The 23,439-nt window shown below is 43.4% G+C and overlaps 1 protein-coding gene across 4 annotated transcripts in view; it reads right to left on the bottom strand.

Annotated features, from left to right (window-relative positions):
• Window positions 1-23,439, bottom strand: part of DUSP8 (dual specificity phosphatase 8) — a 107,096-nt gene that overhangs the window by 1,631 nt on the left and 82,026 nt on the right. For all 4 annotated transcript variants that reach the window (XM_060262515.1, XM_060262516.1, XM_060262517.1 and 1 more), the window contains 3 exons: window positions 2,660-2,826; window positions 1,245-1,404; window positions 541-664 (listed from right to left, as the gene is read on the bottom strand). In XM_060262515.1, the coding sequence (XP_060118498.1) occupies window positions 541-664; window positions 1,245-1,404; window positions 2,660-2,826 (451 nt within the window). The remainder of the gene's footprint in view (window positions 1-540; window positions 665-1,244; window positions 1,405-2,659; window positions 2,827-23,439) is intronic.

Raw genomic sequence — 23,439 nt, 5'->3', positions numbered from 1 at the left:
TGTGGCAGCTTGCTTCAGCTACATGGTTAGCAGCTACCAGAATTGCCTGGATGCACTGGTTCCTTGTATGCACATATACAGTTGTTTTGCAAGCCCCTGTTAACCTGATAGCACAAGGATGTGACCAGCTAGCCCAATAACAAAGAGCCAAGCTCCTTACAAAATTCAAGTGGCTACAAGGAATCCAAGAGCTATGCAAACCAATGTCCTAAGTTTACACCAAAAATCCGAATTCCTAAAGAGGCCAAAGAATGATTGTACCCTTGTCCAAGTCTCATCAAGGACCCCTTGACTAGAAGTAGATAGCATGTCTAACCAACTGTGCCCATGACTCTTTTGTGCTCATCAAACTGTAGTGTCTTATGGGGGCTGCATAGAAATGTACTTCATAGTGAAATGTGATGTTCAAAACACATTCCTTATAGTTTCTTAAAAACAACCACCACCAAAACCTTTCCATGCCAAAAGCCCCAAGGAAAATCCCTCTTGACTGGATAAAAGCCACATTTAAATATCCTCTTTCTCTAGAAAGCATCTTACCTGTAGGCATCATCTGAAGACATGCCCATAGTCTTCATGATGTAGGCAATGGCAATGGTGGCTGATCGGGAGATCCCTGCTAAGCAGTGCACTATCACCTGACAGCTGGACACCTTGGCCTTATCTGCAGCATAAGAAAATAGCTTTCATTATCCAAACGAAAATGAGAATAGTTTTCTTCCAAAATGGGAAGCTAAGTTTCAACATGCTCTACAAGCCACTGGCAAAAGGCCATAGCTCAGTGGCACAACATCTACTTTCCTTGCAGAAGCTCCTAGGTTCAGTCCCTGGCATCTCTAATTTAAAGGGTCAGACAGTAAGTGACCGAGGACCTTTGGAGTCAGCATATATATATATGTGTGTGTGTTTTTGAAAAAGAAAAGCACCCTTATGTACTTTGTGAAATGCAGTTATCCCAAACAGCAGTAGTTGTCTTGCTGGTGATATTGTGGGCTTACATCAGCAGTCTTGAGAATTTAGTTGTCTGGAGACTTCAGCATGAGGAAGGTTGTTTTGTATGAAGCAGGTCTCCCAAGGGCAGACTGGATGTTTTGCCACACATCTTAGTTAAAAACAGTGTCAGTAACAAAACAAGTGTGTGTGTGAACATTGCCACTATCACTTGGGACCCTTTCACAGCAAAACCACACACACAAAAACCAGAGGTTTATTAAAAGCCTCCAGTGACCTGCAAGCAAACTCACCTATAAACTCAATGGACTTGTCCAGCCAGGGAAGGAGCTTCTCACAGTAATTGTCATTGACAGGAATGCGCATGAAGTGACTGTCACAAATGAAATCTGGCTTGGGACAAGAGTTGCTGGCATTGAGGACATAGCTTATCCCATTCTGAGTCATCAGGTCCTGGGCAAGGGAAAGATAAGTAGTACAAGTTCATCGGATGACTGCAAGATCTTTTCATTCATTTTCCCAAAGAACTTAACTATGCTATTCTGTTTTCTTTTTCCTTCCACCTCACTACTCTTCATCCTGGCTGTGCCATCTGTGATAGGTGTGTGCTTGTTGCCCTGCTTGGCACTGTTGTCTGAGGCTAGAAAAGATTAAAGGCTCTGGCTATTGCCACAAGGCAAAGAACAGGACTTCCATCAGGCAGCAACCTCAGACTCACAACAAAAGAATAAACAGAAGACATTTGTTTCGAAGTAACACCTAAAGATGAAGCTTGACAATCTTCTGAGTACCAGGCTGTATTTCATTCCTCCACTTATCAAATACAGATAAATACATCTCTCTCCTGAGTATTCATGGCTCTATTATGTTTCTGAGTGGCATCACTGTAATGTAATGATCCTAATCTCAGTCCATAGAAGCCATTTCAATTCCCAATGGACATTCCTGGCATTTATTCCCCCGATTTCATTCCTGTGTAAAATGTCTTCCCTTCTCCTATTTTGTTTTTACTTTAGACACTTCCATCTATCCCTTCCCGAAGTAAGAATGCCCAGTTGGCTCTTTCCTTCCAACTACAAACGTCTGCGGGTATTTTAACAGCAGTTACGGTTTCTTTAAACTAAATTCTCTTCCATAATGTGATATCATGACCCAGGCATTCCGGCACTTTTTTCTGAAAGGACGCTGACTGCTCCCTCCCCTTGGCCATTCGCAATATAAATCTTTCTCCATTTGGGGGCATTTTCAAAAGGCTCTTTGCTTGCAGATGTGGTCCACAGTGCCTAAGCTCTCCCTCACCTCATGTCATCATCGATCAGAGCTGAATGCCAAGCTCAGTACCTCATCATCTGGCACTGAATCTGGACATGGAAGAGCTGAGGTCAGTGTTATTCTTTAGCCTGGCTGGCACTGGACCTTGACAAAAAACAGGTGGTGCCTGTCATAAAACCTCTCATGGTCAATTTTGCAGTCTTGTTCATCCCACTGCTAATGTCCTTGGCACTTCTAAGATGACTCACAAATGACATCTCTGCCTTTCTATACAATGGTCCATGAAGACACTACTGTCCCAATTAGCCAATATACAATTTCCCTCACAGGTGGTGTACATATTTTGTCAAACAGAGTTCATAACTCTTTTAAAGCGTGGGAGGAAGAGATGGAACTTTGTAAAAGGAAGGAACATTTCTTTTTTTCTAGGCTGTACCTTATTTAAGACATCTTTCTGGGAGCCCAGATAAAGATGAGGCAGGATACGTGTTGGGCCAATGTTGGCCACTGGCAAGCATGGCTGAGAGATGCTCATTGGCAGGATGGCAGCAGGTTTACCTTCACAGAGTCCTGGGAAGCAAGATGAGAAGGTGGCAAACCCCCCTAGAGAAAGACAGAGAAGGATATGGAAACTGTGAAAAAATGCTTAGTAGTGCTTCATATAGTGTTTTTTACTTCACAGACAGGGAACTGAAACAGAGAGCTAGTGGCCTGTGCACTCTCACAGTGAGTCTTTAGCAAAGGTGGAACTCAAACCCGGATCTTCCACAACAAATTTTTGCCCGCAGGAACAATTCAATGAAAAGGACTTTTCATAGTTCACATTACTATTTAAATATAAACATACATTCCTTGGTTAACATGGTTTGGTTATGCTGGAGTTTTGGTGCCATGTATCCTCTTGTCCTCCAGAGAGCATATGCACCCAACTGCTTTACATTCTCCCACAGAAGTGTAGGATGCAGATTCAGATTTGCATTAGAGCATGGACAGAGTGCCAAATAGAACTGCACTAATCCAGATCACAGAACTCATTTGCTCTAACCTACCTTGCATACCATTGCATTTGAACTGTTCCCTTCAAACTATTATACTTGCAGGGCTTGCTTTAAAAGTACATACTGCTTTATCTCTCTCTATCCCAGGCCTGAAGTGGTCTGGAACAATGGACAATAGGCCTCTATTAAGCATCTTTGCTAAGCATTATATATATATATATATATATATATATATATATATATATATATATATATATATATATATATATATATATATATATATATATGTGTGTGTGTGTGTGTGAAAGGAAACACATTTCTCTAGCAAGAGAACATTAGCAGAGGTCTGTTAGCATCCTTTGATAAGGGAAGCGTTCTCCCTGCCTCAAGGACCTCCTAGTCTGAAAGGAGCCATCTCGCCTACGCAGTAGAGATTGTACTTACTGACACATCCTCTGGAACAAAACCAGAAACCGGGATGCCAGGAAGACGGGAGATTGGGAGTAGAGAACAAAGAACTCCCTAAGGAATTACCTAACCCTGGTAGAGACAGGTTTCTTTAAGCCAATGAGACACCACAAAAGGCTAAGAGGATTTGTAACCAATCAACGAGATCTGCTTTGTTATCAGAAATTGTATAAATATGTTATGTTTGCAAAGATGGGTTTGAGGCTCTACCAGGATGGGAGAAAATCAACCTTCGAGGACCCAGAGGCGCCAAGAGGCTGAGTTCAGCTTCCCTGGAGTTCTTTGGTTCATCTCCAGCATGCAATGGCTCCATGGATCAGCAGAAGCAGGCCAGAGATCCTGAGGAGTGGGTCCAGAGATTAAAGAAGAAGAGTCGGCCAACAGGTAACTTTTCTGGGAAAAGAGGAGTGCCTGAGTCCCTAGTAAGCCCTTTTGAATTGGCAAGAGGCCAGGGCAGCGCTCTTTCAAAAAAGATGGCGAGAGGGGTGCCAGAGAAAGCCCCGAGGAGGGACAAGAGAAGTCCCAGAGAATGGGAAAGAGAAGGTTGGGAATTGTTGAATGTGTTTGTCTGTGTTCCAAATGTTTAGAACTGGATCCCAGGGCTGCAAGGTCTCCTAATTAGGAGGGATTTAGCACCCTGATAGGCAGGACCTATTTTTCCTATCCTGATCTGTGGAGTCTCACTTCGTGCTGTGAAGCAGAGAGAAAGAGAGAGAGAGATATCGAGCTGTGCAGCGAAGCCAGAGTTCCACAGAAGTGTAATTGCCCCTGGCGGAGAACCGATCTGCCACCCTTGAATGGCCAGGTGTTGCAAACCCCTACCCTTCCTTGTCTGTCTTTTTGGCACTGTTGGAAAACTGTGAATTCTCCTGGGGGTCAGTAAAATAATTAAATGGTTAAAAAGGTAACGAGCTCAAGAGAGATAAAATTGCTTCACTGAGAGATTCTGTGAAATTCCCGTCTCTGCCGCAGCCAAGCAGAGGGGAAAAGACTGGTCCTCCCAGTCAAGCAATAAAAGAATAAATGGTTAATGTGCACACAAGAGAAATTGCTATTTGGTACCATGGGTGCAAGAAATCTGAGTGTTTGAAAGTTTGCAAGTTTCTGTCAGGGAAGATAGCTGTAATTAAAGAACAGATGAGAAACCAGAAAAGAGAGGTGGTGACGGTTGAAACTAACTGGGATGTATCTGAGCAATGGGAGCATGAGCCATAGAATTTATTCCATTGAGGAGAACTTATTCCCCTTGTTGCCATGTGCCTTTTTGCTCCCTGCCGGCAGGAGTGATTTGGCCTAGAGGAAGAGATAACCAAAATCAAGAGATTGTTGCCAAGACAGAGTAATGGTACAATGTGATATAATGTTGTTAAGAAAGCAAAGCTGAAGAAAATAAACAAATCACAGCTGAGAGAGTTGATAGATTCTAAGAAATCGGGAAAGTGATCAGGGGAAAGTTATGCTAGACCCCCTTCCAGGGAGGGGAAGGCTGCTACCCCATCTAGTGCAAAAGGCTTAGATCAGATCCTGCCAGAAGAAAAAAAAAAAGCAAGAAAGAAACAGCAGAGGCCAGGAGAGAAGAGCAAGTGGGAATAGCATCACTCACTGCCCCCCCCCTTGGCAAGAGACAAAGAAATAATGCCTTTATGGGCACCCTAGCTGTCTGGAGCCAGAAGAAGGAAAAATGGACATTAGTGAGACTGTTGGGGAATTTAGTAATCTCAACTATCCATCAAAGTTCAAGAGTGCCTATGAGGAAAGAAGCAAGACACGCTGGAGAAGAAAAGGGTAGGCACCTGGATTTCTAAGACTCTGGTGGAAGGGAGCACTGCCAAAGCTAGCCTTTCTCGCCTCAGAAGCCGGGGAAAAGACATACCTGACATTAACTCAATCACACACACTGAGGCATTTAGGGACAGCTACAGTCAAGTAAACACAGAGGCACGCTCACTGAGCCAGTCTTGAGGGTTAAGGAGAACACTTGATAGCAGATCCAGCCAGAGCCCCCCCACCGCCAGCAGAAAAGTTTTAGGAATTCCAAAGAGGAAAGGGAGAAAACATTGACTTTCCAGCACACCTCACATACTTAAGGTGGAAAGGCAGTGGGAGGCCAAATACACGAGAAGAAGAAAACCCTCAGAGAGTGGGTAAAAAGGGGATTTGGCAGGACCAAGAAGATGGGGAAGAAGGGCCAATTCAGAGAAGCAACTTAGAGAGTTCCAGGATATCTCAAGCAGACCCCAAACCAGTGCCTGTATAGTAAAGGGAAAGACAAAACCCCCTCCCTCTCCCTTCCCCTGACAGAAAAGGTCCTGAACCATGAAGAAGGCTTAGAGTTGACACAGCAGACGCAGCTTGTTTTTCCGGCAGTAAAGAAATGCATTATCCTCCCCAGACTCAAATAGAGAAAGCTTAAGAGAGAGGGGTGGGTGTCCGAATATACAGGAATTCCTTCAGGAATATCTACAGATGGCAACCATGAGATTTAACTCGTGACTGCCCTATAACACTTTTGAAGGCAGATTTGCAGTTCAGTGAAAGGAAGTCACTAGAGGGAAAAAGGCCATAGGCATCCCAGCAAGCCTTGTTTTCCAGCCTAAATAAACAATTCAATTAGCATTGAAAAGGCTTGACAGAGGGAAGGGGGAACACCCTAGTATCTGAATGCAGAGAGGGAACCCCTGAGAACTGGAATCAAATCAGAAAGGGGGCACTCTGCTAGATTTGGGAATTATAGATGGTTCACAGTTCAAGATGCAGTCTCTAGTACAGGGGTGGCCAACGGTAGCTCTCCAGATGTTTTTTTGCCTACAACTCCCATCAGCCCCAGCCATTGGCCATGCTGGCTGGGGCTGATGGGAGTTGTAGGCAAAACACATCTGGAGAGCTACTGTTGGCCACCCCTGCCCTAGTACATACAGACCTCCACGCCATCCCTAATTAAAGTTTCATGTACCGTATTTTTCCGTCCATCAGAGCTGGAGCCAGGCAGACAGGCACGGAGAAAGCACGCCACCCCCTCCACAGCCGGCGCTCGCAAAGCGCTGGGTTTGCGGAGGGGGCGGGTGCTTCCTCCGTGCCTGTCTGCCTGGCTCCAGCTCTGATGCTTAAAGCAAGTGCCGGGATCGGAGGGCGGAGGGAGCGATCCTGGCGCTTGCTGTAAGCGTCAGAGCTGGAGCCAGGCAGACAGGCACGGAGGAAGCACGCTGCCCCCTCCGCAGCCGGAGCTCGCGAAGCGCTGGGTTTGCGGTGGGGGCAGAGTGGAGCAATCCCAGCGCTTGCTGGAAGAAGCTGGAGCCAGGCAGGCAGGTGCGGGGGAAGCGCCGGGATCAGGGCGGAGGCAGCGGATCGCGCCCCCCCCCGGAGGAAGGTACCTTTGCTCCATAAGATGCACACACTTTCCCCCCCACTTTTTTTTTTGGGGGGGGAGTGCGTCTTATGGTCCGAAAAATACGGTAAATAGCACAACACCTTTGGAAACAGCTTGGCTACAGGGCTAGCCTGAAAGTGATTTTTTAGGCCTGGATTGGAGCTTAATTAGAGAAATAAGCGATCTACAAACTATTAAGTACTTAGGCATCCATACATTTCCAGAAATAAGAAAGAAGGAAAACAACTCATCTTAAACCCAGATGGCATTACCTAAGAACCCTTACCACAACATGAGGCAGACAGGACTTTTATAAGGCAAATACCCACAGACTCACCACTGCCATGGAGAGATTCCAGTGACTGAGAGGGAAAAAAATGGATGGGAGTGGCATAACACAAAGCATAACTGGCGAGTCAGTGAATGAGTATTATTCACTTTTTGGCAGAGTATGTACAGTTCATGACGATGTGCTTTAGTGGGAGCAAAACAAACTCCTGACACTCGACTTCTACAGACAGTGAGCCTATATCTGCATATATGTGCCTAGAGTGTCCCTAGAATCTGTAAGCCCTCTTCATCCATCACAATAACTGGCATTTCAGCAGCCCATAAAAGTGAGCCAAACCTTGAAAGGCCTCTTTACTTTACTCCATTGTAGCCAATGCCTTATCTTTCCTTCATGCCAACTTTACTACCCTCCCTTGTTGCACTACCTCCTTTTATGGACTGTCAGCCAATTACCAAATTAGTGAATTAACTCACTTGAGTAAATATGCAAGTATTTAAGGGAGTGTATTATTATGCATACAAGGCAAACAACTGTTTTGACAGAACAACATAAATCAAGACATTTACACTTTGGGAAACAAATGCACTGCCTGAATCCAGAGACATATGATGCTTACAAAAGTGGTGTCATCAGCACTGAACACCAGTTCAAGTGTGCTTTCTCCAATAACCATTCACAGTTTAAATCTGAGAGTAATGTATCAGCTCATTTATCATACCCATTAATTGTTTCATTCTTTCAGTCCATACTATAATAGCGAACTCAGGCTGGATTTACCATTCACCACTTCTCTTCCTAAGTGCATACAGTTGAGGATTAGCTTTGTGTCACCAGCTGATTCCAGTATGGCAAAGAGCCTGTGCTGCCTACCATAAATCCCCAGGGTCTTCCCGGTGGGATAAACTATTTTTCACATTGCATTTCATGAGCAAGTAGCATAGGTCTGTCTGGTCTACCCTGAAGACTTTTGAGCAACTGCAAGGCAACCGAGTCTCTTAGAGACAAAGTAATAGGTAATAGCAGATAAACATACAATACAAAATTTAAAAACTGAAACTGCAAGAGGTAGAGTGGGGAGCGTGAATGTAATTCTAGGAAGGCAGGGAATAAATTACCTGCACTGGAATCTGGCCAGGACTTCAAGGACTAATTTTACTCCTCTTTTATAAATAGTCCCAATGGGATCTTTAACTGACATGTGGGAGAGCAAGGCTTGTCCCATCTGAGAAAGAGCAGCCCCAACTGTTGCCAGTGTTATTATGGGGTGGTTTAGCAGGGGGATGACTTGCTCTCAAGTTTTCTACCTTTAGGGAATAACCTGTCTACTGATAAACTCCCTGGTATGGCTGCATGAAACCCCCATGAATTGCAGAAAACTGAGTAGCATATTCTGGGGACCGTGCTAAGACATATTTCAGACATGCAAGGAATTGTTCGTTCTTTCTCTCTCCCTCTGCAAACAGCAAAGTAGCCCTGCATGGAAAAAGAAACGGTGGTGCCAGTTTGGTGTAGTGGTTAAGTGTGCGGATTCTTATCTGGGAGAACTGGGTTTGTTTCCCCACTCCTCCACATGCACCAGCTGACATGACCTTGGGTCAGCAAAAAGTTCTCTCAAGGCTGTTCTATTCAAGAGCAGTTCTGGAAGAGCTGTCTCAGCCCCACCTACCCCACAGGGTGTCTGTTGTGGAGAGGGGAAGGAGATTTGTAAGCCACTCTGCGACTCCTTTGACCAGCGAAGGGCAGGGTATAAATCCAATCTCTTCTTCTCTCTTCTCCCAGCTGTACTTGTTTTCTGTTCTCTTGGAAGCACATTTAAAGCTGGAATCTGCCACCTACAGTCTAAAGTGCTGTCATTTATTTTACTAGCTTAGGGTTCTGTTGCCTCATTCCCTTTCATGTGTGAATCAGGTCTACATTCTGCAAAAAGGCACTGGTCAGTCCTCTTGAATTGTCCTGGGCAAACGAAGATTGTAACCTGTAAAACTTCTCCTTCAACTGCTCACTGCAAGCAAAGATTGGCAGGGGACAGACAACCTGGTTTAACAGGCAGTAGGCTTACCGGCTCCCAGGTCTGGGTGGGGGAATCTCCTGGTTTTGCAGGCTCCTTCTCGCTGTTGGTTGGTGGGGGAAGCCCTGCCCCAACAGCGATGATGGGCCTTTATATCTCTGCAGGACATTTTTGAAGAAGCTTGCAAACTAACTGTTCATGCTTGGGAATCTGTGTGCCTTTAAATCTCAGCAGGACTAAAGCTGCATGGAGAGGCCAGCAGGGAAAGCCATGTGACTCTTCCCAGTGAGTGTGTGACAGAGGAAGAGAGCACAGTCTCTCTGTTTTTCAGTTGTTCCAGAAGTCATGTGTCCAGTAGAAAATTGATAGTGAAGAGTTTACTAGAACCTGATTATGGGATGGTGGAAAACATCCCTTAAACAGCTATTTTCCTTACTTTCATTTTTCTGTGTTAGTCTGAAGAAGTTGGTTGAAATAAACGAAACTGTTACATTCAGCAACTGCCATGAATAAAGCCATTTATAACATGCCCCAGCGAGATCATGAAGTATGGCCTTGCAAACTGTGTTTTTCTGGCTGCTTTGTGAGTGTGTCTATCTCTTGATAAAGCCATGCTTGGAAATGCTACCAAAGCCTGACAAGGGACTTGTGGGGGTATGCCAAATTACATTTTCATTTAGCAGAAGTCCAGGTGCTGAACCCTTTGAAGGAAAAAAAGAGGACAAGGAAATGTAGACTGTATTCAGAGGAACTGCAGTGCTGTATTTTTTATTTATTTAGGGAATGGAAAGTCTCTGGGCTCTAACCTAGAAGTTCCCAGGTGTTTCCTGAGTTCAACCTGGCAACCTTAACAGGCAGGCCCATCTACCATACTGATTTTCTCACTGAGGCACCCCTTATTCTTTGATACGCTTCAAAGAATGCCAGGGCAAACTGGAAGACAGTTTGAAAACCTCTGGCTTGAGGAATCATTCCCAGGGTTCTTCAAAGCACTGATCTGTTGGTGGTAGATTTCTTCCCTGCCTCTGTCATCTGTAGTATCTGGTGGAATCACAGCAAACATAGCTGCAGGCCTTTATACTTGAAGGAGATCAATGTCAGAGCCATGCAGCGTTTCAGCTGTCCTGCCCCCCACCCCCAATGCATGGACACAGAGCCCTTCTCTATTTCATGCCTGAGTGGCTGGGTCATTAAGCAGCCCCATGTACAGTCCTAATCAGAAAAGCAAGGCTGCACACAGGGTAGGCAGTTGAGATATTTGGACAGAAATGGCAGGATTTCATTTCTGAATGGGGACCCCTGACTGACTTTTCATGATTGGAAGCTGCAGAATATCGTAGGAGTGAGCAGCATCCAAATTGTGCTGATTCCAGGCTAGTTTTTACTTTATTAAATGAAAATAACCCAGATGAGTGAGAACAAATCTGAAACTTTAACGTTTAGTAGGGTGAATCTGCAAAATGTATTAGTTCAATTTAGATGGAATTTATGTAACTGAAGTAGTAACAGCATGGTTAAAAGGGACATAAACCTTGGGTGCCCTAATGGCAAATTCAGCCCCCATTGCAGACTTGCATTTTGCCCCAGCATGAATATAAAGAAAGATTCATTATGAAATGTTTTGTCAGCATCTGCTTATTAATTAACACACAAAGTAACAGAAACAAGAGATTTTGGAGGTATTATCAACTGAATTTTTTTTTAAAAGATGTATCTGGCGGAACTGCCCCTGAATTAAAATTTTCCTGTTAGAAAAATTATATGCAATTAAGATTAATGATTAATTACAATTTGCCTTGTTATCTGGTGATTATTGTGCTTGGTTATTTGGATGGCTTCATTAGACAAGAGCATTTTGAGTTAGTATTAACTGCAGTGAAAGCACTAGCTAGCAGTAAACAGCACAATCATAAACTGCTACCATTAAAAGCTAGGAACCTTTTGAGAACTTGTGGCACCTTTTTATTGAATCGAGGAAAGCAACATGCAGCTTGGACACTAACAGTACATACCCTTCTTGGTCCACTGAAATCAATGGGCTTAAAAGGATATATCTCTGTTTAGGATTGCACTAAAAGACACAGAAAGATTCACTCACTTTACATATACATCACAGAAACCAGCTTTTCTCCAGTACATATTTCCTGGGTACAGTTGTGGTGGGGGATCAACACATTTTGGCACATCTTGGTAACTAGCCAAATGTTGTGCATGTCACAAACCTTGCCTGTTCCTTCTAGTATTATACTGATACCGAAGGCACCTGAAACCTAGTTCAGCTGCGGGGATGAATCAGGATTTGTACCTAATATACTCCATAAACTTCCAAAGCCCACAGCCATTGCAGGAATGAGCTTCCATTGTCCTTGGGAAGGGGTGCTCTCCATACCTCTAAAGTCAAGCATGATTGTGGGCAGGGCTTTTTTTTGTAGAAAAAGCCCAGCATGAACTCATTTGCATATTAGGCCATATCCCCTGACATCACCATTGTTCCACACGTGACTATTTTTTTAAAAAGCCCAGCAGGAACTCATTTGTATATTAGCCCATACCCCCTGATGCCAAGCCAGCCGGAACAGTATTCCTGATAAAAAAACGCCCCAATTGTGGGAATGGTAGCCTTGCTCTTCCATCTAGCCAAGCTCATTCTTGTCACATTTGCTGGAAACAGAAGGGATACTCATCTCGCCTATGTAGATAGATCCAGGTGGGCAACCATGTTGGTTTGAAGTAACAGAACAAAGTTGGATGTGTAAGCTAACTTGTGAGTTCTGCTTGTGGAACTAAACACAGGCTAAATCAGGGATGTTGAACTCATTTGTTATGAGGGCCGGATTTGACATAAATGAGACCTTGCTGGGCCAAGCCATGTCGGGACAGGCCGTATGTCTAACTATTTAAGATTAGGTAGCAGAGAGATAAACTTTATAAAGGACACAGACAAACACAATGATTTTTTTTTAAAAAAAACTTAAAACAAGCTTAAAACATTAGCAATGATTGGTCTTAAAGGCGCTTTCTTTGCATCTCTTCCATGGGATCCAGAGAACTGAGCAAAGGAAGCTCTGGCTCTTTCCTTCCGTCCCCAGGGGACCATGAGGGGGAGGAGCCTCAGCTAATAGAAGGAAGAGAGTCTTGGCTCAGTAGCTATGCTGTGCAATTGAGAGAGCCTGGCAAAGCAAGCTCTGCCTTCCCAAGGGAGGAGCCTCAGCCAATGGAGAAAACAGAGGTTTTGTTCTGTAGCTCCTGTGCAATTGAGCAAGCCTGGCAAAGCAGGCTGTGATGCAAAAGGAAGCAAGAGAGAGGGAGAAGGAAGCAGTGACAGCCAGTTGCTCAGGGGTCTGATAGGAGCCCTCCGGGGGCCTGATTCAGTCCCCGGGTCACATGTTTGACACCCCTGGGGCTAAATGACTTTCCCTACAAAGAATATCCTGTCCCAAATCCAGTCCACTTTTATCAGGAAATTATATCAACCTGTTCATAATTTGAGAGCATGTAAGCCCCAACCCATTAATGTGAGGTCTATGCATGTGCTTTTCTCATGCAGAACTAATGTTGGTGATGTACCACTAGCACTGGTAAGTTTACTGGATGTATGGACATGGACTTCAGGCCATTATGTTAAACTACCAGTAATAAGGGGGAAAGGTGTCTATAATCCACCAAAAACATCAATATCACACCAACTCTTGTGTTAATTCTGGCAGCATTTAATTATTACTAAGTACTTACTTTTTATAAACATACTCAATATATGCTAGGAATGCTCATACCTACGTTTTTTAAAATGATGCAAAAGAAAGGGGGCTTGAAAGGAGAAGAAATGTTCCTACTACCTTTTGGAAATAAATATTTGAGGGTGATCAGAAATATCTCCACAACATTATGCAAGAAGTGTTCATGATCATATTGCACACCAGGGAGAGTAAACTGCAGCTCCTGGTTTAATTTCTAGAAGCACCTGGACTACCTCTCCCAGTATGTCCCCCGAAGGGCATTAAGCTCTGCAGATAAGAGCCTTCTGGAGGTCCCTGGCCCAAAACATAATCAGCTGGCCTCGACCAGGTCCACAGGGCCTCCTTCACCATGACCCGAGCCTGGTGGAATTCTCTGCCGAGTGACATCTGTGCCCTGACTTATTAAAGTTTCGCAGGGCATGTGAGGCAGAGATGTTCCGCCAGGCCTTTTGTTGAGGCCAGCAATGGTTCTTTACTTCTGCCTGCCCACCCCCTGCTCTCCAATGACTGAATGCCAGCACTGCCATCTTGTTTTAATATCTTTAGATTTTCTGAACGCTTCATATATTGTTTTGTGGGTTTAATTTGTTTATATTGTATTAAATTAAATTGTTTTAAACTGCCTTGAGCCCTGCACAAGTGGGGAAGGGTGGTTTAAAAAAAAATCCAAATAGAAGAAATAAATAACAATGAAGAATTGGCCCTTGGCATTTGGTTAGCAAACCTACCTTTTCTTAGGAACCTCACTCACACCCACAATTGTACCAGAACCATAAAGGGACAAAGCTGTAAAATGTGCTGGGGGCTAGGCAAAGTTTAAAGGTCACATTTTACATGAAGTTCTACTGCAGGCACCTCACAGTAGAAGGGTAGACCTTGTGGTAATGTCACACAAGCACCTACGTACCTTGTGATAATCCCCAGGGAGACTGGTCTGTCCCCCTCTACTGGTGTGTTCCGCCAGTGTTTGGCACAACCCCAATAACTGTTAGTGGCCCCCCCTCCCTGGTTCTGGAATGTTTTATAATTGAAGTATTTCATAATTTTAAATGGTGTTTTTATGTGCGCCACCTTGGGGGCCCTGAGTGGGTGGAAAGGCAGCATAAAAACGGTGTGTGTGTGTGTATACACATACATACATACATATATATATATGGCTAATTCAGATTGTTCTCTCTACATAGATGGTCAGACTATGTTTGATAAGGTGTACTCTCTTTAGGGTTGAATAAACCCATTAAGAAATACTGAAACTTTTACAGCGACCCATCAATCTGGGATGCAAACCATTCAAGTGCCTTGCAACACAGCTTGAAGCTCTGTAGTTCATTCTGGCATGACATCACTCCCTCAAACAGGACATTAAATCAGAATGAATGAAACAAGGTTAGCACAGGTGCACATGAGCTCTGGTTACTCTAATCTACCCCCCCCCCCCCATTGCATCAACTTCACAAGGAAGTATAAATTACTAGACTGAGTGAGTGTATGTCAGCAAGTATAACACCTCTTTCTTTCCCTTTTTGGACTCAGAGGAGGAATAACAATCAAAGAGCCAAAGTTTAGGCATCTGGAAGTACTAGAATAGTCTACCCCATTCCCAATTTAGGAACTGTCCTACCAATGAATGATGGCTCCACACTTTATATTTTGTTTATTATTTAGATTAATAAATTATGTCTTTTAGCAACGAAAAAGTTGACCCTGATTAAGTAAGAAGCACATTAAAACGTTAATTAGGCTTTAATATAAAAACTGCAGGTGAATGAGTGCTGTATTAGAGGATGGTGCCTGTTATAACACATACATGCATCCTCTAAACCGAAACAGTATTCGTTTTACTTTAAATGTTTGCTTCATATGCAAATATATGCAGATTTAATTACTCACAATTTAACTTATTTCACCAAGTGACAGCTCTAATATGAACATATGAAATTACTTTATAGCAAATCAGGCCATTAGACCATTTAGCTCAGCATTGTCTGCTCTGGTAGCAGCTCCTGAAGGTCTTGTGCAGGACTCTTCCCAAGACCTGCTAGTTAAGGACCAAATCAGATGCAACAGGTCTGTATGATTAAATATGCATTTTGCCAGTTACTTAGAAAAAGGAGAATGCAATACTAAACTTTCCAATTTTAGAATATGTGCTGCTAAAGCAAGCCCATGTTACTGAATAGTAAAAGGACCTAACCACCACCCAGAAGATTCATCCCCCACTAGTTGCTTTCCTTGCAAGATCCACTCTACGTGCTTCTCTCCCAGCAAAAGCTCAGTCACTGCACTGGATACACACTTCCAGTTCTCTCTTTCTACATCATCCAGTGCAGGATCTGCTGCCTTCCAATCTAGGCTGGCCCTGAGGTGTTTAACTGGAGATGCCAAGAATTGAATCTGCGACCCTCAGGCACACATGGCTGTGCTTACCTTTAACTGACATTCTTTGAGCATTCATCTGTGTAGTTTAACACAGGTACTGAATGTGGCAGGCCTTCTGCAGAGTGCTAAAGCAGTGCATTCCTCACTGCTACCACTGGATATGTAGAGCAAAAGAGAGTGAAAGAGCTCACAACAGGGAGGGTGGGAGGAAAAGGGTGCAGCTCAATGGACGAGTCTCTGCTTTGTGTGCAGAGTGTCCCAGGTTCAATTCCCAGCATATCCAGTTAAAAGGGCCAGGCAGCAGATGATGTAAAAGACCTGAAGATCCTGAAGAGCCACTGCCAGTCTTAAGAAGACAATATTGACCTTGATAGATCTCTGATCTGATTCAGTATAAGGCAGCTTCATTGTACGTTCACGTGTGGGATGTGTGTTTGCACAGTTGAGTGCTCAATGAACATCTGCTGCAAGTAAGTGCAATCATGGTTTTGTTATTAGAGGGTTATCCTTAAATAAGCCAGGCTGTTAGGTGCATACTATTTGTTGGGATGGCACACTATTCCTTGGAAAAGTAGAACAGTATACAGGGGGGAATCTGGAGATGCTCTTGGGACAGGGAGAACAGAATTGCAAACCATGTCTGCCAGGGCCAGAACAGAGCTATCTAAATTTATTTATTTATTTGCCTTAAATTTGTATGCTGCCCACCCCACAAATGGACTCTGGGTGGCTCACAATCATGACACAACAATAACAATACCTTATGATTTTAACAGCAAAAACACATATAAACGATTTATAAATTTAAAACTTAAAAATGGTGCTATAAAACCTTACAAAGGCGGTCTAGTTTCATTATAGTTCTTAATTCCCTGCATTGCTTTATTAAGTGTCTGATCGATGGAAGGTAATATTCAGCGACATACTAGTGGCAGCTCCTCACGCATTAGTTACTGTAGGCCTGCCGGAAAAGATCGGTTTTACAGGCCCTGCGGAATTGGGAGAGATCTCGCAGGGCTCTTGTGGCCTCTGGAAGTGCGTTCCATAAATTAGGCGCTGCCAAAAAGAAGGCCCTCACCCGTGTAGAGCATAATCTGGCCTCCCTTGGTCCGGGGATGGATAACAGATGTTGACTTCCTGAATGCAGTGCTCTCTGGGGTATATGTGGGGAAAGGCGGTCCCTAATAGGGCTTTAAAGGTCAATACCAACACTTTGAAGCAGATTCAGTACACGATAGGCATCCAGTGCAGCTCTTTCAGCACCGGTTGAATGTGCTCCCATCGAGGGAGCCCTATTAACAACCATGCTGCAGTGTTCTGCATTAGCTGCAGTTTCCAAGTCAGAGTCAAAGGTAGCCCCATGTAGAGGGCATTACAGTAGTCTATCCTTGAAGTAACCGTAGCATGGATCACCATTGCTAAGTTGCGCTGCTCCAGGAAAGGGGCCAACTGCCTTACCCGCCACAGATGAAAAAAGGCAGACTTGGCAGTGGTTGCCACCTGGGCCTCCATAGTCAGAGAGGGCTCCAGAAGCACTCCCAAGCTCCTGACCTTGGGGGCTGGTATCAATGGAGCCCCGTCAAAGGCTGGCAAGGAATCTCCTTTCCTGGACCACCATGACTCAGATAGAGAACCTCCATCTTCGTTGGATTCAGCTTCAGTCGACTCAGCCTGAGCCAGGATGTCACAGCTTCTAGTGCCAGGTCTAAGTTATCCAAGGCAGAGCCAGACTGGCCACACATCAACAGATAGAGCTGGGTGTCATCCACATATTGATGGCACCCAAGCCCATACCTCTTGACAATCTGGGCAAGGGAGCACATATAGATGTTAAATAACATCGGGGATAGAACCGCCCCTTGCGGCACACCACATATAAGTGGGTGTCTCAGGGACGATTCCTCTCCTATCACCACCCTTTGTCCCTGACCTTGGAGGAAGGAGGCTGGCCATTGCAAGGCAGACCCCTGAATCTCAGCGAGGCGGCTAGTTAGTAGCTGATGGTCAACCATATCAAAAGCGGCTGGCAGGTCTAATAACAGCAACACCGCTGAGCTGCCTCGATCCAGATGCCACAGGAGGTCATCTATGAGGGCAACCAGGACCATCTCCGTCCCGTGACCTGGGCGGAAGCCGGACTGAAATACATCCAGCGCTGAAGTGTCATCCAGGAACCCCTGTAACTGAGCCGCTACATGGCATGAGACTGTTCTTCCCTCATTTTGCAAAGGACATGGACTACTAGTGGGAGAGGGGGAAACCTACCGAATAGATGTCTCCCAGTGATTGGAGATCCCGGGTAACTAGAGTGCAAATGGCTTTGTATTTTCTGTTTGCATGAGCAACCCTATCCTTTGAACACTGGGTCAAGAAACTGGAATGGATCTCCCATTCATAAGGACTTATATAGAAAACCTGCTAGATGGTTCAGGAAACCTGCAATGTGAACAGTTTGAAGTATGGATTGATTAGCTCTACACTACTCTATGATCACTGTAGCTGCTAAGCACAGAGACAGGGCTGCCATTCAACCCCCCCCCCCCCAACACACACACAGACACACTTGTTTAGACAGAGCATAGATGTAGTACTGTCTGTATTGTCTATGGCACTGTCAGGTCATCTGTTAAATTTTCCCCTTAAGTAAGATTCTAGGGACATTAGTGCATAGTGCACTGCCCTCAATTCCAATACATTTTTATGTAAAAGGCTCTCCTTAGGCAACCATGTTCCACGGGAGACAAGGCAAGTTGAAGTGTACCTTGCAACCCAGAAGGCCAAAGCATAGACTGGGAGGCATATCTTAAGGCATATCTTAAACAGGGTATCCCTTAAAATTCTTATTCACTGTTTACCTACCAGTTGAGGGAGCAGATGATGTTTCTGGGCACCTTTCTGTTTTGGTTGTTCAGGAACGGCTTTGGAAGCCTTAATGTGCTACAGCTCATGAGACCTCATGTGCAACTTTGTGTAAGGGGATTAGATCACGCAGAGTGGCAGTTTGCTCATGGCAAAGCCAGTCTCAGGGAGTAACCCACTGGAGAAGTGTCACATTCCTATACAGTGTTCCCATAAGAACTTCCTGACAAGTGGTACCCTTAGATTCAATGGAAGGAAAACTTGTTCAAAAAGCCCATTCTATCGGGCTATGCAAAAAGTTGCTCTGGTTGTATGAAGTGCTCTATGATTTGGAAGTTTTTCGGAATAGGTTTTAAGGGATACCCTGTTTAAGCAGTTATTTTCTCCAAGGAGAGGGAGATCTGTTGTTTGGAGTTCAGTTACTTAAGGGGAAAATTTAACAGAAAATAACTGCTTTGGTGGGAGGACTCTGTGGCATTTTATTCAGTGGAGGCCTCTCCCCTCCCCAAACTCTGGGTTCTGTAGACTCTATCACAAAATCTCCAGTAATTTTCCACCAACCTAGAACTGGCAGCCCTAGTCAGGACTGGCTCCAATGAATTCTTCCTCAAAGGCCGAAAGAGGCCTGGAAAGAGCCTCTTCCCCCCAAATTTAACTGACAGAATCAAACTTGGTTGTCTTTTACTGAGAGAACCAAGGTTGGCAGCCTAGCAACAGCTACTGCCTAGCAGCTTCTCCAGTGGCCCAATCCTCATGTGTCCTGGAACTGGCAGTGGGCAGGGGAGAAGAGCGGACCCAGTCAATGGCATGCAAGTTCTCCTGAGAGGAAGGTGACAGGTGAATGGCTAATGAGGTACACATCATGGGCCAATGGGAGAGCTGGGAAGTGCCAATATGCTGGGATTGCTCTCTCTCTCTGTACACATATACATTATACAGGGTTTTTTTGTTTTTTGTTTTAAAGCAGGAACGCAGTTCTGGCTGGCTTGGTATCAGGGTGTGTGGCCTAATATGAGTTCCTGCTAGGTTTGTCCTACAAAAAAAGGCCATATATATATATATATATATATGTTTTAACAGATACAGAAAAGAATAACAACCTAAGTTTATAAGGTTATCATGGTTTACATTAAATTCCAGGAGAAAACAGGCAAAAAAAAGGTCTCTTATTATTGAATCTAAATAATGATAACCTTATAAATTTAGCTTTTTATTCTTGTTTGTTAAAACATTTTGTTATATTTTATGCTTGCATACCAATTTGCTGTTCAACTTCTGCCTTATATGTATGGACTGGCAAGTCTCATTCCATCCTGCCTTACAAAGTGTGTGTGCACATGAAGGCTCATACCTTGAATAAAACTGGATTCTAACTTTGTTAAATAGCTCCACTGTAAGTATGATCTGACAAAAGATTTGTTTATAAAGTCAGGCACAGAATAAAGTGTAGAGAGGTTGTACATAGAAAATTAGGACTTGTCTGAGTGTCACAGGAATATGTGAGATTTAACTATCAAGTAAACTGTTAAAACTCTAGTAAACTACATAGGATTCAGGCACCCCCACAGGTACAACAGGGGGAAAGAAACAAGCCTGAAGAAAACAGGCAGATAAGGAATAGAACCAGAGCATCTAAGCAAGGAGGGGCGGAAGAAGCACAAGGGGCTAGGAAAGAAGAATTACGGGTCTGATAGAATAGTAGGAGAACAAGTGAATGTGAGACATGGGGTGACAGAGTGGCAAAGGAAAAGGGGGGAAAGTTGCTCTGTTTGTGTGTGTGAGGGAGAGGGGGAGGCAAAGGAAAAGGGGAAAGATGCCCTTTTTGTTTGCGTGTGAGAGAGAGAGAGGGAGGGAGGGAGGGAGGAAGGAAGGGGGCAAAGGAGAAGGGGAAAAGTTGCTGTGTAGTGTGAGTGAGTGAGTGAGTGAGTGAGAGAGAGAGAGAGAGAGAGAGAGAAGAGAGAGAGAGAGAGAATGAATTCTCAGTTACAGTAGTAGCCTTACAGCCTCTAATTGCTCTTTAAGGAGCCAAATGTAGCTTTACACAGAAATCACCAGGGCAACAAACTCAGTTCCTGACATGATGGATGATGGGCCTGCTTCTATTAATATATGCTGGCTGCTTTTCTAGTTTCAGATGAAGCCAGAAAACTACAACAAATAGTCCCAGGTCTTGTATGTGAATGTATGTATTGTTGTTGTTTTAAAATTGTCAAGCTGTATAGCCAATGAGTGGTATTCTCTTGGCATGAGTGGAATTAAGAGAAGGGAGTGAATCTGTATGTGGGGTAGCGTGGGTGGAAAGTGTTCTCAGATTTCTTATAGTTGCTCTCTCCAGCAGGAGATCTGGCTCAGGGCTTTGGAATAGGAGCAGATTCCTCAACTTGTTCAGAATCCCAAGAAAGGCCAAACCTACAACACTCTCAAAATTACAAGTGGCTATGACTTTACAGTAGTTTAGGAGCAGAGTTATGGAAAAGAATGCTCCTGGGTGCAGGACCCCATTTTAGCAACCACCTTATTAGACGAGCAAATGCCCTTCTTAAGCACCTCAAAAAAATTCTGGAATGCACATATACTACTTATATGTAATTCTTCATGATTCCATACAGGAAAAGGAAGGGTGCCCTGTGCAAGCACCAGTCATTTCTGACTCAGGGGTGACGTTGCTTTCACAATGTTTTCATGGCAGACTTTTTTACGGGGTGGTTTGCCATTGCCTTCTCCAGTCTTTTACACTTTCCCCCCAGCAAGCTGGGTACTCATTTTACCGACCTCGGAAGGATGGAAGGCTGAGTCAATCTTGGGCTGGCTACCTGAATCTAGCTTCCGCCAGAATCGAACTCAGGTCATGAGCAGAGAGGTCAGACCACAGTACTGCTGCTTTACCACTCTGCACCAAGGGGCCGCTGATTCCATACAACCCACCTTCTTAACACATCAGTCTGGTTGAATGAATGTCCCTTTAGATATCCTATTAAAAACCTTAACCACACTATCTTACCCCCTGACAGTCATCATGTTACCCCTTGACATTTATCTATTACTACTTCTGCCAAATGAAGATGTACCTTTAAGATGGAGCATGAAGAGGCTTATTAAAGGCCTTCCATGAAATCTGTGGCAGAGAGGTCTACAGCTACATAGCCAAGGAACGTGGGAAAGATCCACATGCACATTCCGAGCTTTCTGCAGTTTTCTCCAGTAGCCGCTCCCAACCGATTCATTCAGAATTTATCAGTTTCTCATCTGATGAGCGTGAGCCAGATGGTAGCAGCTGTTTGGTAAAACTCTAAAGGAAGTCCCAAGAGCTCAGACAGATGTCTTCTGTGCAGTTCCTGAGACAGAGGACAACAAAGCTCGACTTACAAGCCTTAGGCTTGCAGCTAACCATGAAGAAATCCTTCTCTTCTCTAGTTTGAACGTAGAATCAGGGATGAGGAGAGGAGGGCCCTGGATATCTACTACGTGACTTGTTTTCACATGATGGTTTATTTATTGACTGGGGAAATTCATATACCACCTCTCCAGATACTTTTTCAACATGCTGATTACAGTTATGCCATATTCCTTGGTATTTTTGTTTTCTTTGCATGGCAGGCAAGAGCCACCACAAGCTTCTCATGCAAAGATTCCTCCCTTTGTACCATTCAGACTCAACCCAAGATTCCTTACTTGAAGAATCCTCAACTTTCTATACATCAGGCAGAGCAGTGTATCTCAATGAGACAGAAAGTAAATGCTCATATGCTCATACTATTTAGTCAGTAGAATCATTAATATGATCTGGTTGGCAAATCTATATCATGAGCAAAATAACGGTTAACTTACAACTTGCAGCAAACGTATCTAGGTTTACCAATTTTGAAGCAGTACCGTTTCCTGTAATTTAACATCACAAGGAGAAATACCTAATATTGTTAATAAATTGTATCTTTACTGAACACTTAAGAACAACTAAGGAAAATACATTTTGTTATACTCTATGTAATATGGAAGGGAAAGTTATTTTTTTCATCTTTTTATTTTATTTCGCAACATGTATTGAACAGCTATATTGAATACACTCTAACTATTGCATTATATGATTTATCTGTATTTGTTGAAAAGTTAATACAATTTTGTTCTAAAAATAAATAAATATGACCTGGTACTATGTAAGACTGCCATCTCCTGAACCAGTTTCTGATGACTTTTTGAGTAGAAAGCCCACAATGATAAAGCCATTCCTTTCATAATGCTTAACTTCAAAGGTCTGATATTTCCTCATGACGCTATCTGTTATACAGAAAAGTAGCATTTAACTTGTAATGCTTGATAATAGTAATAATTTAATTTTAAAGATTATAAATATGTGTCTGGATTAAATTTAGATTGCATTTTAAACAAAGCTATTTTTTAAAAAGAAACTTAACAGTAATTGTGTTTAATTCAATTTACATTTTAATTTTTTTAAAAAATCACCATTCCCCCCAATCCTGCTTTTTCAGTACCTTATCTACCTAATTTTTAAAAGTTGTAAACGCTTCTTTAAAGGAGTGAAAGGAGTTAATAACTCAGATCACCTGACTTCCATCTTTATACTGGAACTGCCTGTTCCAGTTATATGTTTCCATCTAGGTTTTATGCTGCTGTTGGAAGGCAGTCAAAACATCTACAGCTTTTTATCTATTTCCCCTATCCAATCCCTTCCAAAAGCCCAGACTTCACTTTATAAAATAATGATTTCTAACTCTACTAGCTATTTTTCTGTTAACACCATTAGTGCTTTTAAGTATATCTGAATGTACAACTGTAAGACCCACTGAACGGAACACATACAATATATGCTGGAGAGTAAGGATCAAGCTAGTTTACATACACCATATTCCATCCTTATCTATTTTTAAGTTCTTACTTTTTCATAGGCCTACTTTATTTTAATATTGTATGTGTTCTTTTCTTGTTTTTTAATGTATTTTTTTCTTTTATTTTTTCCGTTGATCTGTATGTTACCAATAAAATCTAAAATGGTTTCAAACAAAAAAAGACCCACTGAACAATGAACAATATCTGCTGAAAATCAGGACTAAGACATTTCCAGCAATCATATTCATCTAAGATAACTCCAC

Source organism: Heteronotia binoei, chromosome 21, assembly GCF_032191835.1.
Source record: "Heteronotia binoei isolate CCM8104 ecotype False Entrance Well chromosome 21, APGP_CSIRO_Hbin_v1, whole genome shotgun sequence".
Taxonomy (NCBI): Eukaryota; Metazoa; Chordata; class Lepidosauria; order Squamata; family Gekkonidae; genus Heteronotia; species Heteronotia binoei.
This window is presented reverse-complemented; position numbering and strand designations above follow the sequence as displayed.